Source organism: Rana temporaria, chromosome 1 (assembly GCF_905171775.1).
Source record: "Rana temporaria chromosome 1, aRanTem1.1, whole genome shotgun sequence".
NCBI classification, from domain to species: Eukaryota; Metazoa; Chordata; class Amphibia; order Anura; family Ranidae; genus Rana; species Rana temporaria.
In genome coordinates, this window is record NC_053489.1 from 476,230,498 (window position 1) to 476,249,930 (window position 19,433).

Here is a 19,433-nt window from a genome sequence, read left to right on the forward strand (position 1 = left end):
CGGCCTAATAAAATTACTTTAAAAAACCTGTGTAGTGTTTTTTTTTACTCATTCGCATAAGGTGGGGGGCCGGTATCTGGTATCTTGTTAAAGGGGCTCCCAGATTCCACTAAGTCCCCCGCCCATAGACCCCGACAACCAACAGCCAGGGCTGTCGGGAAGAGGCCCTGTCCTCATCAACATGGGGACAGGGTGCTTTGGGGTGCTGCAGGGCGCCCCCCTGCCCCAAAGCACTCACCCCCCCATGTTGAGGGCATGCGGCCCGGTACGGCTCAGGAGGGGTGGGGGTGCTCGCTCGTCCCCACCCCTTTTCCTGACCGGCCGGGCTGCGTGCTCGGATAAGGGTCTGGTGTGGATTTTGGGGGGACCCCCACACCGTTTTTTTTCAGCGTAGGGGGTTCCCCTTTAAATCCGTACCAGACTCAAGCCTGGTATGCTCTTGGAGGGGAACCCATGTCGTGTTTTTATTTATTTAAAATTTGGCGTGGAGTTCCCCCTCAAGATCAGCAGAGCACAAGTCGCATGCCAAAGTCGGATCATGCAAGACTGCCTTCTGACTTTGATGATATTCAATGGAGTGAAGTAGGATCAAAGTCGGACCAAAGTAGTACAGGGAGCATTTTCAAAGTCGGTCCTACATGTGTCGGACCAGTTAAGACGGCTCCCATAGGGAAACGTTGATTTTCACACGTCATGCGACATGAGCTCCCAATGTCGGAGCGTTTGTCGGACTAGTGTGAACCCGGCCTGAACCACAACTCATTTCATTAATTGGACTCCAGGTATGCAAACTACTGACTCCAATTAGCTTTTGTTGTAATTAGTGTATGGGTTCACTTACTCTTCCTCCAGCACTGTGAATGGTAAAAGGGTATGTTCAATAAAGACAAGAGAAATTAGAATTGTTTGTGTGTCATCAGCTTAAGCACATTGCTTTTGTCTCTTGCTGAGACTTAAGCCTAGAACACACTAGTAGCTGGATTCAGAGAAATGTGCCTATCTATAGGCGGGCATAGCGTATCTCAGACACACTACGCCGCTGTAAGTTAGAGCGGCAGGTCCTGTATTCACAAAGAAGTTGCGCTCTAACTTACGGCGGCGTAGTGTAACTGGGCCGGCGTAAGCCCGCCTAATTCAAATGTGGAAGATGTGGGCGTGTTGTAAATTCATTGTGACCCCACGTAAATTAAGTTTTTTTACTAACGGCGCATGCGCCGTCCGTGGACGTATCCCAGTGTGCATGCTCCAAATTACCCTGCAAAGACTCATTGGTTTCGACGTGAACGTAACTTACGCCCAGCCCCATTCACGGACGACTTACGCAAACGACGAAAACCTGAAAAATTTGACGCGGTCCCGACGTCCATACTTAACATTGGCTGCGCCATCTTTTTGGTGGTTTATCTTTACGTCTGAAACCGCCTTACGTAAACGGCATATATTTACTGCGACGGCCATGCGTACATTCGTGAATAGGCGTATCTCGCTGATTTACATATTCTCTAGGCGTAAATCAGCGTACACGCCCCTAGCGGCCAGCGTAAATAGGCAGCTAAGATACGACGGCGTAGGAGGTCGTATCTTAGCAACATTTAAGAGTATCTCGGTTTGAGCATACGCTTAATGTTACGATGGCGTATCTACCGATATGCCGTCGTAACTGTACAGCAAGGCTAAAAAAAAAAATATATATATATGTTTGACGTTTGTACAGCAATCTCCCCTGCTATTCTAGTGTGCAATGGCAGTGGACAGGCTCCCCCGCTAGAACACTCTGGTCAGCGCTCTCAGCCATTGGCTGAGAGCAATAACCGGGAGCCGATTGTCAGACCGACTCAAATACACATGTTCGAATGTCGGCTGGTTTCTATTGAGCTGGCTGATACCGCACAACATTTGGCCCATGTGTACTAGGCTTTAGATAACATATTAGGTAAATGACTACAGAAAAACAGTTAGTTGCTCAGTGCACATATTTCCCCCTTACTGTAGTACAGTGACTTGAAAAAGTATTCATACCCCTTGAAATTCTCCACATTTTTTCATGCTACAAACAAAAAATATAAATATATTTCATTGGGATTTTATGTGATAGACCAATACAAAGTGGCACATAATTGTAAAGCGAAAGGAAAACGATAAATTTCAAAATTTTCCAAATATTTTACAAATATGTGAAAAGTGTGGCGTGCATTTGTATTCAGCCCCTCTGAGTCAATACTTTGTAGAACCACCTTTCGCTGCAATTAAATTCTTTTTGGGTATGTCTCTACCAGCTTTGCACATCTAGAGACTGACATTTTTGCCCATTCTTCTTTGCAAAATAGCTCAAACTCTGTCAGATTGCATGGAAAGCGTCTGTGAACAGCAATATAAGTCTTGCCACAGATTCTCAATTGGATTTAGGTCTGAACTTGGATTGGGCCATTTTTACACATTAAATTTTTGTTCTAAATCATTCCATTGTAGCTCTGGTTGCATGTTTAGGGTCGTTGTCCTGCTGGAAGGTAAACCTCTGCCCCAGTCTCAAGTCTTTTGCAGACTCCAATTTCCCCCGTACACACGACCGGTTTTTCCGTCGGGAAAAAAAAACGGTTTTCCCAACGGGATTCCACTCAAGCGTGTCTTGCGTACACACGGTCACACCAAATTCTGACAGTGACGTACAACACTACGACGAGCCGAAAAAAAAAATGAAGTTCAATGCTTCAGAGCATGCGTCGACTTGATTCTGAGCATGCATGTTTTTTTGAGCGTTGAAATTGCATACAGACGAATGGTTTTTCCCGCTAGGATTTTTTTCTGACAAAAAAAGATCCTGCCCTCTTTTTTTCTCGTCAGTTTTTCTGTGGGAAAAAAGTCAGATGGAGCATACACACAGTCGGGATTCCTGGCCAAAAGCCCTCATCTGACATTTTCCGACGGGAAAACCGGTCATGTGTACGGGGCATGACAGGTTTTCTTCTAAGATTACCCTGTATTTGGCTTCATCCATCTTTCCATCAATTCTGACCAGTTTCCCTGTCCCTTATGAAGAAAAGCACCCCCACAACATTATGCTGCCACAAAGTTTGACAGTGGGGATTGTGTAAACATTACCAGCTCTATTATAACCCGGTGGCACAAATTGTGCGGGAAGCAACGATGGGCGGCAAGAGTGAGGGGGCTTCTTGTAAAAGCAATCCAGCAGCTAATTAGTAGCTAGGATGGCTTTAAAAAAAAAAAAGAAGGATAGCAGGATGATGCCTGTAGCTACAGGCATCACCCCGGTACAACCACTAAAAGTCCAAGACGTCATATGACAGCCTACGGGTGGAAAGTGGTTAAGATCTGTGTATAATATTTTCAGACAGGAGTTGAAGGACTTTTTGAAAGGCTTACAGGAAGCTGCTCAAAGCTTGCAGAAAGTTTAAAAAAAAAAGTGTATGCTCTGCATACCCAAAGAACCATTACCATAACTGCAGCACCTGACAATGCGTTGGGGTGTGTGACTTTAGGGAACAAAACTGTAAATGTTCATTGTTTGGCTTTGTTGTAGTGTGTTGGCAGCCCATGGTTTGACTTTTGCAACATGCATTAACGTGTGTAATGTCCCTAATATTTCCTTCCACGACACAGAAGCATACTGGAGGGTTTAGTGCAGTGATGGCGAACCTTGGCACCCCAGATGTTTTGGAACTACATTTCCCATGATGCTCAGCTACTCTGAAGAGTGCATGAGCATCATGGGAAATGTAGTTCCAAAACATCTGGGGTGCCAAGGTTCGCCATCACTGGTTTAGTGGCTTCTACTAAAACGGACCATGGGTCTCTAACTGTGGTGGAGACATTAGTCTGCAAAATGTATGGACTACATAAATAATGCAACAGCAATCATTTCCAGTACCAAAATTTGATAAATAATGAATTACACTAACGGGTAGTGTTTAAGAGTGTGTATCCCCCGATGACATGCATGCGCACGAAACGCATAGGGAGGAGCCTTACATGGTCTGGATTGGCGGCCATTGTGGATTCTGTGATAGGGGCCCCATTACGTTTTGGGAGGAGCCGCTGCATGATTGCTGGGAATTTTCCAAAGTTGATTTGATACAATGACGTTTACCAATGGCATTTTGGTGACTGTATATTGGTGAAGGAAAAGCACTGGAGTCACTTTATATGTTTGTTATCACATGGAAACATACCATTATTGGATGATTCTCATTCACCTTTGGCACAGTCTGCACTTTTTTGTGATTTAGGAGTTTATGTGACAAAATATTTTTAGGTTTATTTACGACACTTCGATGTTAGAGATTTTTAGTGCTGCACTTTTTGTATATTAGTGTTTAAGAGTCACTTTCACACTTTCTTCCTTCAAAACAACATAAAAATATCTCAGAAATAAAATACAAATACAGAAATAATTCCCATATTCTTTTTATTGGTTGTGGCTTGGTTATGACAATTGAACACCTGAAAAGCGTCTGTACAAAAGGATTTTTTTTATCCTGAACAGAAACAATCTTTGCACTAAGGCACTAGTGTGGACATGATGAGTGTAGAAAATACTACTATGGTAAAAATGGCCAGTTAACAAGCAGCAACTGTCACAGTCACCATGGCACAAGCGGAAAGACTTATAAAAAAAAGGGACGTCTTCAGAGTGGTAAGCCGGTTATCTGTATTTATAAAAACCTTCTCCAGTCTTCTTTCCCAGTTTGTTCTCAGCCACCAGTTTATTAAGCAACTCACTGGGTGCAAAGAGAGGGTTTTCAGGTTCCATCTGGTGCCAACCTAAAATGCAAGTGGAATATGTTAGCTGAACAGTGATTTACGAATAAAAAAAACAGAATACATGTCAAGGTGTCACTCTCTGCTCAGTAACTGGCCCCATCAATCTTGCCCTAAGTCCTCCTCAGTGTCCATTTCCTTGTTGACCAACATCCTCAAATGTAATGTTAGCACCACCATGCTTCACAGTGCCACGTACACCTGATGAACTGGAGACATTAATGGCAATGTTGCGATTGCTCTTGGTGGAGGAAGCAGCTGCTTTCACAGTGGTCTTGTAAATCTTCAGTGAGACAGAGCACGTTACTTTGCAGAGAGACACTGAGTGGTGGCAGCTTTTCAATTCAGAATTACCGCTTTTTTCGGGGGAAATCCAGACATAAGCTTTATTTCCCTGCTAAGCAGGATTAGATTTATTTGTAATTGTTATGTTCTATCACTGAAAACAAGCCAGCTAAGTTCTGTAATTCTGGAAATGCTCGTTATGTTTTTCTTAAGCTGGAAGTACAATAAAGCTAGTTGGTAAGCAGACAAACCTGAGCAGTAGTGTGGAATCTTACTACCTGTACTTGAGGCTGTATTTATTTGGGAATGCTATGACACTTTAAATGTTTTCAGCTGACAACGGGCTAAATATTTCTGATTGCTGATGTCACTCAGCTGGTCAAGCCATTGAATCAATGCCAACTTTACAGTCGGGATTCACATAGAAGCCTAGACTGGCAGCTGGCTCAGCCTCTTAGCGAGCTGCTGGGAGACTGAGCCAGCCCCTCGCGCCCCCTGCACAGCCCAGCACTCCAATGAGCGCTAGAGGGGCAGAGCAAAGAGCCTGTGACTGACAATCCCAGATCTCTGCTCAGAGTGGAGGGGAGAACTGAGCGATCAGCAGTGTTTGATTGCTCAGTTCTCACTGCAGAGCAGGCAGGGGACAGATCGATGCTGCATCCACCTAGGCGAGTCAAATTTTTTTATTTTAAAACAAACTTCTTTTAACTAGACACCATTTAAAGCTGCAGGCATGTGTATTCTTTACTTGAATCTCTGTGCATTTCCACTGTGCAGAAGCTTCCTGCAGTAAAGACCGGTCACTGCTGCCTTCTCTCCCAGTGTAGGGCGACTGATCTTGTAGCCACCCCTTTTATAGGTTTCAGTTGGGACCCTCCCAAAACTCTGCTCAGGTTATGTACAGCTCAGAGATAATATCACCATTACATTATAAAAGTAATATCTAAATTTTTAAAGACACCTCTGATGCAAACAAAGTGAATTTACACCCCCTTTCGACTATGTTATTATATATTTAAATGAAAATTCACAACAACTAAGATCATGAGACTTTGGAATTTTTTTGAAAATACATTTGAAGAATTGTGTAGATTTTGTTCCCAACCCAAAATTGTGGCCTATTTTGTGTAGATGACCAACATAAAAGACTAGATTAACCCATTATTATCTCAGAGTATAACACAAGATATGTAGAGAATCCAATAATTCAGCTTCCATATCCTAGACAATGCAGCACCTGATGATCATGGCATAGAAGAAATGTGTAGCTGCATAGATCTGCACTTTATTCAGCCACAGCAAACTCTAAAACCAGCTACAAATCACATTTGCAGTTGCTACAAAGCTTCCTGAATGATATGGCCAAATAAAGGACATGTGAAAAAGAAAAAAATAATTGCGCTAATCTAAACAAGTGAATAATAAGCAGCTACACAACAATGTGACAAAAATTAAACAAGTGGTAAGGAAAAAATGTAGCGCTAATATTGGTGAAAAAACATAGGCCACCTGAAGTGAATAAAGACTCAAATGAGTATTGTACACATAAATGTGAAAAACAACAATGTGCAAATAAAATCAGTAAATATATGAAGAGGTGAACAACATGTGGCCACATCAATCATGGACAGGACATTCCTCCCAGCTATACGAGATAGGTAAAATACTCTTTACGCGTTTCGCCCTATGGGACTTCAACTGATGCCCCAGTTGAAGTACGTCTACTCCTCATATTGCTTTTATTCTCTTTTATATTTTTGTGATCACTTATGTCAGCATTTTGTTTGGTTTTATTATAATAAAACCTTATCTTTGTGATCTGCACCATTGGTTTTTCTTTTTCCTTGCATGATCTGCTGGACTAAGTTTTAAGCTTCACCATCGTGCTTTTTCATCCTTTTGTGGAGTATTTCCTCCCACCATGCAACATCCACTTGAAGTAGGGGGGTCCTTCTTCCCTCCTTCCTTGGGTTCATCTGTTTGATCCAGATTGATTCATTTCCATCGAGAGGTTCCGGTCATGGACTATCGGGCTACATCCAGGTTTACGTGTGGCTTTATCATCCAGCCTTTGGACAAGTCGAGTGGATCCTCCTCGGGATAATCCATGCTTTCACGATCTGCTGTCGCCGGCAGGCAGATCCTTGGGATCCGGTAAGAGTATTTTACCTATCTCGTATAGCTGTGAGGAATGTCCTGTCCATGATGATCGATGTGGCCACATGTTTTTCACCTATTCATATATTTACTGATGGACATTTATTTGCACATTAATTGTTGTTTTTCCCATTTCACATTTATGTGTACAATACTCATTTGAGTCTTTAGTCAATTCAGGTGACCTTCTAAGTTTTTTCACCAATATTAGCGCTACATTTTTTCCTTACCAAACAAAGAACTTGACTAGGATGCTTTCATGGATTTGTATCAGCCAACTAAAAAGGAGAGAACAGCATATTTACTCCAATATGCATTTTGTGTGTGTTTCACCTAGACCTCCAATTTCTAAAATAGCAACTATTTTGCACTTTGACAAAGTATTTCCTTACCAGAACTAAACTGTAAACTTAATTTTCCTTTATTCAAGGAGGTAGGCATTAGAGATGTAAGCTTATAATATGAAACTGTGCAAAACCTTACCGGTTATGTGTAAAGCAGCTTTGTGCTTCTCCAATAACCTGACGCTAGCAAGTTTGGCAACATCAAGGACTCAAACGTCAGTAATGCTTCAGTGTGCTGCCACCATAGCTTCAGATCATGTGACCCACCGTTTACAGATGAGGTTTTGCACCCTCCTAGCTTGCCACTGTTATACCATCTGTGTGAATAAAGTGGGCCTAACTTTACGGTTTAAGTTAAATTAATTTATTTAAATTTACATACCATCAATGATAAATTTGCTAGTGTCGAGACCAACATAATCCAAGAGTTCAAAAGGGCCCATTGGATATCCAGCTCCTAATTTCATTGCAATGTCTATGTCTTCTTTAGATGCATTTCCTAAAAATAAAAAGGATTAGAAAGGTTACAAAAAGGCCATATATACAGAATGGCTGAATGCTGTTTCTGGGGCCCTGCCCCATTTTTATCCGAGCCCGCGGCCAGAGGTTTTGGTAAAAAGCGTATGGAGCCCTGGAAATGCAACAGCCATTTTTAACACTAGCTGTTCTGTTGGGTGCTAGTGGTGGTCGTTGGTTGTCCCATCCTTCCTTTAGATGTGGTTTTGTGATCATCTTGATATGCCTATTGTCTTTTACATTTGTGAGTTTTTTTCATATTTTAAATTTTAATAAATAACTTTGCATATTATTTCACAGGGCCAATGCCCTCTGTATCTTGTATTTTTTTTTTGTTTATGCTCATTAACAGGTTTCCCTATATATGTCACATAAGCCGCCTACCCTGGTGTAAAGATCTTGAAGACGTCTGCATACATCTATGGGATAAAACAAGCTTGCCTCATTTGCTTGTGTCCCAGGCACTGTGTATTGAAAGGACTGAGTAATTATTTGTTTAGCTGGAGTTCTATTTTACTGTGCTTCAAGTTCAAAACAACCAAAACCATGTCATAAGCACTATCAAATCAAAATAAATATATATTGTATAAGCTACATTTTCTGCACAAATTTATGCAAGAAAACACACTTAGCATGATTGAACCTTGGGATATCTGCATCTTGAACAGGCGTCAAGAATTTCTCCGGTCTCATAACTACATCTATTAATGAGTACATTGGAAAGATGAGGTTTAACAACTCTACACTAGATGGCAGCAGAGTTCTAAAAAAATAATAATAAAGGACTGGGGAAGAATGTGCGACGGAAGAGGCGAGGTACAGTAGTTTGGTACGTACTAAAACAGGGAAGGAAGTCAGTGGAATTGGGGACAGCACTGTAGACCTTCAAAAAGGAGACCCCAACATTTTTTGGGTTGTTAGCAGGGACTATGTCATGGACTCCAGGAATAGTGGAGTAGTACTGGGGATGTAGGAAATGGAGCAGGGTTTTGTTGTCGGGGAGCGTTTAGGCAGGAAATGGGAAGGTGGAGCAGAGATTCCCACTCGGAGGCGAGAATGAAATTTTGCATGCTGCACTGAAAAACTTTGAGGGATGATCCCATATATGGTGGAGAATGGGCGCTGAGGGGTTAACACACATGGCTGGGCACAATAGGGTTACTACATATGTGCTGTGGTTGCTGGAGAGTAAATGCACATGCACTAGGTACTGGCAGCAGAGAGATTAGTGAATTAAAAGCAGAGGGTGCTGAACAGTTTTCTCAAATCACATACATTGGGTGCTGGGGCGTGTATTTACCTGAGCCTGGAATAGGGTGCCAAGTGGGTTAAATACATGTTTGGGGGCCGACGCGGAGGAAATGGCACAAGTTCCTGGGGTCTAAAGAGATATTGCACATAGGCTGAGGACTGGGCATTCAGGAGTTATTACATATGTTCAAAGGAATAGGCACTGAGATCTTAAAGCAATATTAAAGGCTTTCATTTTCAATTTTTATATAACAAATATGTTCTACTCATCTGCTCTGTGCAGCCCAGATCCGCTTCCTCTCAGGTCCCCCGCCAGCGCTCCAGGCCCCTCCCTCCTGCCGAGTTCCCCCAGAGCAAGCAGCTTGCACTGGGGGCACCCAAGCAGGCTTGTTCTTGAGCTGTGGCTCTGTGTGTCCATTCACACACACACACACACACAGAGCTGTGGCTCGGCCCCTCCCCCTCTTCATTGGCTCACTGGCTGTAATTAACAGCAAGGGGAGCCAGTACTGGCTCATGCTGCCGTCTCAGCCAATGAGGCTTCTGAGCATGTGTGTTTGTACCGAGGGACTTGTGTACACACGGTCGGAAAATCCGAAAACAGGCCATTGTCCACCGAAAATTTTAAAGCCTGCCATCCAACAATTGTCCGCGGAAAATCAGACAATAATTGTCCGATGGATCATACAAACAGGCTGTCAACACACAATTCCCGTCTGAAAATCTGATCGTGTGTACGAGGCTTAAGAGGTTAATGCACATACATTAAAGACTGTCCACTGTTGGGTTAATGCACATACTCTGCTGGTGTAATACCAGCTGGATAGTTCTGTGTATTGGAGGGGGACATATAAAGCTGGCCATACATTGATCGAAACTTGGCCAAGTTAGGAAGGAGAAGATGAATTTTCCATCCATGTGTAGCCATTCCTGTTCTACAGAAGTCGATCGGTAACATTGGGAAACCTTTTTTGGTCAGTGGCTGCAGCTGCTGATCAATGTATTCTGACAGCGATATCTGCTGTTAGGATGCAATGTCCCAGCAGGGGGGATACCTCCATCAACCTTGCTTGTCTATGGATGAATCTTTTTTTTTTTTCCAGTTTAGCCTGCTGACTGGTCAATGACCAGCTTTACTGCTGGTATAGATACTGGAAAGGGATTTGTGTGTGTTGGGGGCAGAATCATTGTATTTTTCGCTCCATAAGACGCACCCCCCCCCCCCCAAAAAAAAAAAACAGGGGGAAATGTGTGTGCGTCTTATGGAGTGAATACTGACCAGGAGAGCCACTGAAAGGGGATCGTTTCGGCGGCAGAACGATGCCCTATGCATCACTCTGCCCCAGCCAAATCCTGTTTATCCCCTGCCTTCAGCTGCTACAGGGAGAGAAACAAAAAAGTTCTTTATTTAACCCCCACAGGATTGGCATTGATATGTAAATTGCACATGCATTGTTATGTTAATGAGGTTTGCCTTTCATATGCAAATTACGCCCACACCTCTGCATGCAGCTCACCTAGAAGGTGTGAACAGCATACAGGTGAGTATAGGGGGCATGTAGAGGGGATCAAATAGGGGGGTTTGAGGTGCAGAGGAGGTGAGCAGAGGCGTGCCGAGTTGAATGGGAAGGAGGGGTTGGATTGCAGAGGTTAGCAGAGTAGGGGTTTGGGGGATAGAGGTTAGCAGATGAGTTAGAGGGGCAATGTTGTACTGAGAGGGAGATAAGAATGCAGAGATTAGTAGAGAGATGGGGAGGTTACTGTAAATACACCATTTACATCACTGGTCAGTGTAAATGTCGCAATATGCAAATACTCCTGTTGTGTTGAGGTCATGTAAATGTCCCAGTTACATTGGGGGATCAGTGTAGGGTGCCCCCTTACATTGGTTGTCAGTGAAGAAATATCATTCTGTTAAATTTTATTAAATAATTTTAGTACACCATTTGGTTGAGGATTTTTTTTTTTTCATATTTTCCTCCTCTAAAATATAGGTGCGTCTTATGGAGCGAAAAATACGGTAAATGGAAAGACCAATGTGTGTACTAACAACCACAAAACTGTAGAAAACATTACCAGTGTCATATTAAACCAAAAATTACCTCGCTCATAAAGGCGGACTGATTCCATCAAGTAGGGGACCAGAAGGCGGTTAACAATAAAGCCAGGAGTGTCCTAAATTGGAAGAAAGTATAAAATCACGCATTGTTGAACATTTAGAGCTAACTTTAGGAGCACACTTCTCTATATTTTAAATGTGGAATCAATCAGCCAACACTGGAGGGTAAGAGTGACAACACAAGTTGGCAGAAGGACAATAAGGCTTCGTGTACACTGCTGCTGGTAAACGGACGTTTAGGATCAGTTGGGCGTTTTTTTTCAGCTGCTCCTGAACTCTCCTCTTTTATCTTATCCATACATGTACACAGGGTTGCTTATAGTCCTTTCTAGGCAGTTGCGTTTAGATGCTTTTGTGGGCCGCAAAAAAATGGGTGCAGAAGCTGAGTTCAGAGGCATTTCAAGCGCCAAATACTTCTAAACGGAGTAACTCGCATTTTGCAGCGTTTCGTTTACAGACATTTTTCCTTTTTGGCTATTTTTAAAATGCCTCTAAACGCAAATGCGGCATGTAAACACGGCACAACGGATGTTCTGAACGTGGGTTACTATCTGTCAATTGTTATGGAGAGGTTGTAAAAACGTCCCGTGTACATGAAGCCTAAACTGCCAAACCGTTAAATTCCAAACGTGAATAAATGTTTGTGAACACGTTTAGGCTGTATGCACATAGGTGTATTTGTCCATGCAGTGTAAATTTTTTGCTTTTCTGGATTTGCATACAGCCACTGCGGCTGGGTGGGTTCTATAGCAATCAAATGGCCGTGTATTGGCTAAGGATCTGCCAACTACCTGCTGTCAATCAAAAGGAGAGTGAACCTGATAAGGTCTGGTTCTGACCAGGTTCTGTCCACTCGGCTTCAAAACTCCTCGGCTGCTACACTGGGGAAGGATGGAGAGTCCATAAGGACCCTCCATCTCAGTGCACCTCCACACATGGTGCTTGTCCCAAATTCATGTATCTATTTATGAGAGGTGTATGAACCTGTTACCTACCCAGACATTTAGTAAGAATTTCCATGAATATCCTTACAATTGGTCAATGTCACAAGTCACACAAACATTATTTCATTTTAGTAAATAAGAAAAATAATTGGTGTCATCCTACGTTGCGCTGATAAAGTCCTGCTTACGGACGTAACGCGTACGAGGGGGAGGAGTCATGACAGACGTCACCCACAGCCATCGCTGTTGCAATTGTTTTCTATGCTGTCTGTAAGCACTCGCCTCTGAGTGCCATCTTTGTGAGTAGTTTCCCTTTTGTTTTATCTTTGCAATTAAAACACTCCTTATACAGAGAGCACTAGATTGTCTTCATTTATGTTTCATATGCATGTTGGAGACAAACCTCAGGACCTTGATCGACACCTTTGGTATGCTGATCGATTGGATGTTCCAAGTAGTTATACTGGGAATGACTTACATGCCACGTGACCCATTATAGGTCAAATCAGTGAGGCGAGAGGCCACTCTGTGTGCGGTGGAGGGATTTCTGGCCACGTTTGATCCACAATGTATGCCGTCATTTTCATTGTGCCTTTTCACAATCACTTGTGGACTGTTTCTTCTCATGGACATTATTTATTAGTGTTTATATTTACATTTTAGGTTGCGCTGCACTGCTTTTATTGTGTTATTTCATTTTATACAGACAGTTGTAAACTTTTGAAATATGTACTTTGTTAGTTAGCCTGTTTTTTGGGGCCCCTTAAAATTACCAAGGCTGGTTAAAGGGGTTGTAAAGATTTGTTTTTCATTTTCTAAATAGGTTCCTTTAAGCTAGTGCATTGTTGGTTCACTTATCTTTTCCTTCGATTTCCCTTCTAAATGTTTTTTTCTTTGTTTCCTTTGTCTGAATTTCACACTTCCTGTTCCTCCTCAGTAAGCTGTTCTGGCTGACTAACCCCCAGCCAGAATGCTCGGATGATGGTGGAAAGCTTACTGAAGAGAAACAGGAAGTGAGAAATTCAGACAAAGAAAAAAAACATTTAGAAGGGAAATGGAAGGAAAAGGTAAGTGAACCAACAATGCACTAGCTTAACCACTTAAAGACCTTGGGTGTTTTTCAGATTTGGTGTTTGCAAGACTAAAACAGTTTTTTCTGCTAGAAAATATTACTTAAAACCCCCAAACATTATATATTTTTTTTTCTAACACCCTAGAGAATAAAATAGTGGTTATTGCAATACTTTTTGTCACACCGTATTTGCGCAGCGGTCTTACAAGCGCACTTTTTCGGGGAAAAATTCACTTTTTTGAATAAAAAAATAAGACAACAATAAATTTGGCCCAATTTTTTTATATATTGTGAAAGAAAATGTTACGCCGAGTAAAATGATACCCAACATGTCACGCTTAAAAATTGCGCCCGCTCGTGGCATGGCGTCAAACTTTTACCCTTAAAAATCTCGATAGGCGACGTTTAAAAAATTCTATAGGTTGCATTTTTTGAGTTACAGAGTAGCTCTTAGGCTAGAATTATTGCTCTCGCTCCAACGATCGCAGCGATACCTCACTTGTGTGATTTGAACACCGTTTTCATATTCGGGCGCTACTCGCGTATGCGTTCGCTTCTGCGCGCGAGCTCGTCGGGACGGGGCGCTTTAAAAAAAAAATGTTTTTGTTTTCTTATTTATTTTATTACTTTTTACACTGAAATAAAAAAAAAAATATTTGATCACTTTTATTCCTATTATAAGGAATGTAAACATCCCTTGTAATAGAAAAAAGCATAACAGGACCTCTTAAATATGAGATCTGGGGTCAAAAAGACCTCAGATCTCATATTTAGACTTCAATGCAAGAAAAAAAAAAAAAAATTGAAACTGTAATTTTTTCAAATGCCAAAAAAAAAAAAAATATGTCTCTTTAAGACGCTGGGCGGGACTGACGTTTTGATGTCACTTCCGCCCAGCAAAGCTATGAGGACGGGTGGGGGCCATCTTGCCCTCACTCAAGTCCTCACCGCTCAGGCTGCAGCATCCGATCTCCTCCGCCGCTACCGACGGCTACGGTAAGCGGCGGAGGGCGCGGAAGAGCGGCGGGAGGGCCCCCTCTCCCGCCACCGATAACGGCGATCTCGCGGCTAATCCGCCGCGGAGACCGCAGTTATCGTTTACACGGCCGCCCGCTGAAAAGATGGATCTCTCAGTTGTGGCAGCAGCTGCAGCCGTTACTGAGATAATCAATGTTTAAAAAGAGGACGTACATTTACAATACGCGGGTCGGGAAGTGGTTAAAGGAACCTATTTAGAAAATAAAAAAACAAACCTTTACAACCCCTTTAAATACCAGAGTTCTTTTATGACAGGTGCCTCTTCAGGGTAAATGTGGAAAAGCCTAGAGCCGATTACAGAACAAGTCACAATCTTGCTGCCTTACCTTACATGACACGGGCATCTTTCCAAGTGCTTTGCTAAAATCGATGAGAGAGTCAAAAGTTGTCTGGCTTGTCATAGGGGCCTTAATGACCTTAAAGAAAAGATAAGACCTGTAAACAACAAATGATTACTTCATTCAGCTAAAAATATTTTTTTTTATACATAATTTTTTTATCAATCAAGTGGAGTGGCACAAATATACAAAGTACTAACAAGAAACGATAGGCACTACATGAACAGAAAGATTGGTAGGAAGATCTGGATAATAAAAAAAAAAAAAAAAAAAAAAGAGAAGGTCACTATACAACATCACATAACTTTAACTACTTCCCAAGCGCGCTAGCCAAAAGCGTGATCGTCCAGTTTTGGTAAGGTATCCAAGGACGTCCTCCCATAATCGCGCTCCCCGCACGACCTCTGGACACAACTTATTACAGATTGTGGTAAGGGGCCAATCACAGCGGCCCTGTGACGGTATCGGTATGATATCCCCGTCAAGCATTCCCTCCTCTCCATACAAGAACATCACAGGATTCCCCACACATGAGTCAAGACTGGATGCTGGAACCAAGACTGATTTATTGACACAAAAACTCAGCTTATATGTGGTTACAGCCTGTTAGGAACGCCCCCCCTCACACAGTGGGGTTTCCCATACAGATTATAGGAGACAAGTCGGAGCCGACCCTGCAGACACGTTTCTTTAGATAAAGACATCACTGGAGTTAATTACTACACTGAAGCAATCAGAATAATTAACATACTACTTCTCTAATCATTTAGCCTGATGATACAATACACATCTTTTAAGGGTAAACACAGATCTTCTTTACACAACACAATAGATCAATTAACGTTTAGAATAGTGAGGGGACATTAGCACGTCAATAACCTGTCAGAGGAATGAATCACACATGAAATTCCTTTCTACCTCTACCCATGGCTAGCAGGGAGCAGTACACTGAGACATATAGGCAAATGTATCACAATGGCCCCCCTTTTGCTCCCTGCTCCGGCAAACCCGGTTGGACCTTCCCTGGTCCAGTAGGGTTGACGGGTTCAGAGCTTTTAGTCCGAGGTTAACTCCGTTTGGCATGACTGACCTCCCTTGACAACTGCTTCAGACTCAGGTATGTCACCGGGTCGTCAGATCACACGCCGGTCAGTCCCCAAGTCTTTGTGCGATCTGCAAAGTCACCAGAAGTCAGTGTGAAGACAGCGAATGGGTCTGTGCGCCGCCGTCTAGGTGTCCCGCTATGGGAGGGGGCAGGTTATGGCTCTGAAGTGACAATCACAGGAGATTCATAAAAAGGAAATGTTATATTTGTTGTAGCACTGGTGCTCAGAGGCCGGGGGGGGGGGGGAGAGAGGGGACTCAGAGCCCCATAAGGTCAGCCACCCCCTGCTCCCTCCGCAGCCGCCGGTTCTCCTCTTGGAGCTTCTCCAGCTCCATCTCCAGTTCATGGAGCCTGGGGGGGTCAGCCTGCTGTGACCTCAGGTGGTTGTTCTCCTCCTCCATGCGGCTTATGCACTCCTCCAGCTCTATGTACTCACGGATCAGATCCTGCTTGCTCATGTCCTGCAGGCTCTCCACGTGGTCCTTCATCATCAGGAACTGGGTGGTGGTGTAAGGGGCCACCGGTGGGCCCTTGGCGAACATCTCGGCCCGCATCTGGGACGCCCGCTGCGACTCCCTCTCCTCCAGTCGCTTCTTCTCCTCCCAGGTCCGCTGGTTATATGACTTCCAGGACCTCTTCTTCTTGAAGGATGGCCGGCGGTGCCTCTTTCTGCCCAGCTCCCTCCAGGGCCCCTCCGGCTCAGGGCTGGAGCCCATGACCAGCTGACAATGGTGTTCCCTGTTGTCCGTAATAGCAGATTGTACCATGAGGGCTTCGTAAGGGGTGCCCAATGGTTCTTCCCGACCCCGCTCCTGGGGATCCCAAGCCGAGTCTACACAATGGGCTGCTGCTGGTGGGCGGTACCCAGGTTGAGACCAATTTGACCTGGTGTTGTCATTCATGGGGCAATTCTGCTTGAAGTGACCCAACTGTTTGCACCGGAAGCAGCGTTGTTCGTTGTCCTCCTGGCGTGGATAGCGAGGGCTAGATGTCACCGGTCTGTTAGGAGGTTGGTATCTAGCGGCTGGTGGGTGTGAGGGCGCCGTTGGTCGTGGAGGTTGTACCCGTGGTGTGACCTGGTTTGTCTTGCGAGTATCCGCATATTCATCCGCCAACTTCGCGGCCTCTGGTAGAGTCATGGGCCTGCGATCTCTCACCCAATCTTTGACATCCGTCTGGATGTGATTGTAAAATTGCTCCAGGAGCATTAGTTGCAAAATGTCCTCTGCGGTGGTGGCCTGGCTGCTGTTAACCCAGTTAGAGGCCGACAGGGACAGCTGGCATGCCCACTCCGCATAAGAGTCTTTCGTGGTTTTGCGTGAGTCCCTGAACTTCTGTCGGTGGGACTCTGGGGTTACTGCATAACGAGCCAGGAGCACTTCTTTAACCCGGGCGTAGCTATGGATATCCTGATCTGGCACGGTCCGGAAAGCATCAGAAGCTTTGCCTGACAGTTTGCCTGACAATATTGAAACCCACTCTCCTCTAGCTATTCGGTGCAGGTTACATTGTCGCTCAAAATCCGCCAGGAAGTTATCAATCTCACAGTCCTTTTCATCAAAAGCTTTAAAAGCGCTAAACGGAATCTTCCTTGCGTCTGCTGTGCTGTACTCACTGTTCGGAGAAGGTGCGGCTGCTTGTTGGACTGCTGCCAGTTTTAACTGTAGTTCTGCGTCTCTTATTTGTTTAGCCTCCTCCGCTAACAGGTCCATCACTTTCAGCACCACATCCGGCGTTGGGTTCGGGCCGAACCACACTAGCTTCTCTCTCATTAGCTTGTTGGCTGGTGATTCCTCCTCCTGAATCACTGGTGTATCCATCTCTTGTACTGCTGGCGTTGCTGCAATCCCGTCCTCCTGGTCTATCTCCATTGATTCCGCTATGATGACCCGCTTGGTTTTGTTGCTAGCAATCCTTCCAGTAGTTCTTCCAGTGTCTGCTTGGAATCCGGGTGTGAAGGAGAGTAGAAGGGAAGATCCCACCGCTGCCACCAATTTGTGACGGTATCGGTATGATATCCCCGTCAAGCATTCCCTCCTCTCCATACAAGAACATCACAGGATTCCCCACACATGAGTCAAGACTGGATGCTGGAACCAAGACTGATTTATTGACACAAAAACTCAGCTTATATGTGGTTACAGCCTGTTAGGAACGCCCCCCCTCACACAGTGGGGTTTCCCATACAGATTATAGGAGACAAGTCGGAGCCGACCCTGCAGACACGTTTCTTTAGATAAAGACATCACTGGAGTTAATTACTACACTGAAGCAATCAGAATAATTAACATACTACTTCTCTAATCATTTAGCCTGATGGTACAATACACATCTTTTAAGGGTAAACACAGATCTTCTTTACACAACACAATAGATCAATTAACGTTTAGAATAGTGAGGGGACATTAGCACGTCAATAACCTGTCAGAGGAATGAATCACACATGAAATTCCTTTCTACCTCTACCCATGGCTAGCAGGGAGCAGTACACTGAGACATATAGGCAAATGTATCACAGGCCCTTTACCACGTGATCAGCTGTGTCCAATCACAGCTGATCACATGTAAACAAACGTGCTGATTATTGGCATTTCTTTCCTCACGTGCCGTCACAGAGTAAGGAAAAAAGAGCCGGTAACCAACCTTTCTGACAGGGCACATTTACACTAATATTCATGGAACTCATAGTCCACCGAGCCTCATCAGCACCCCTCAGCAAAGGAGAAAAGTAATTTTTTGTCAATTTTTTTTTTTTAACAGAAACAAAAAATAAAAATACGTTTTTTTTTTTCTCTACGTTTTCGATCTTTTTAAATTTTGGCAAAAAATTAACAACCCAGTGGTGACTATATATCACCAAAAGAAAGCTCCATCAGTCTCAAAAAAAATTATAAACATTTCAAAAAACACACACAACTTTCTCTGCAGTCTCGGCTGCACTGGACAGTGAATCAACAGGATAGTGCTCTGTGTTGAGGGAATTCCTGTTCATTCACAAACTGAAGCATAGTAAACAGTTTACTATACTTCCGTTATAAATGAACACAGTGAGTTAGTATGTTCACTATGTTCATTTAGAAAAGGGGCCAGTAAATGACACATTTACTAGCCCCTTCCCCCACTCTCCATTCTGAAACCTCCCCCGCAGCAGCCTGGGGGAGAGGAGAAAGGGGAAGCCTGGTTGGGTGACGTAGAGCCCCGCAGGTTCTGCGGGGGTCTATACCCGGAAGTGGGTGCAAATACCTGTATTATACAGGCATCTGCACCCCCCACCCCCCTGAAAGGTGCCAAATGTGACACCAGAGGGGGTAGTGTTCCCAAAAGGGGAGGTTCCATTTTTGTGTGGACCTCCACTTCAAGGTAAAAGATGTTTAGGCATCAGTAGACATGGTGAGAGTCGAGAAGTTCCTAGAAATCAGCCATGACACATTCTCCTTAGAAACAACTTTATTTTTATTTTTATGCATGCTGTGTGAATAGGAACACAA

General features: G+C 43.8%; 1 protein-coding gene across 1 annotated transcript in view; it reads right to left on the reverse strand.

The window, feature by feature from the left end:
- Positions 1-4,406: 4,406 nt before the first annotated feature.
- HADH (hydroxyacyl-CoA dehydrogenase) overlaps positions 4,407-19,433 on the reverse strand; it is a 35,668-nt gene continuing 20,641 nt past the window's right edge. Inside the window, exons 5-8 of the mRNA XM_040329616.1 lie at positions 14,829-14,918; positions 11,432-11,504; positions 7,945-8,061; positions 4,407-4,779 (exon numbers count right to left, since the gene is read on the reverse strand). Of these exons, the coding sequence (XP_040185550.1) occupies positions 4,661-4,779; positions 7,945-8,061; positions 11,432-11,504; positions 14,829-14,918 (399 nt within the window). The 3' untranslated portion in view covers positions 4,407-4,660. The remainder of the gene's footprint in view (positions 4,780-7,944; positions 8,062-11,431; positions 11,505-14,828; positions 14,919-19,433) is intronic.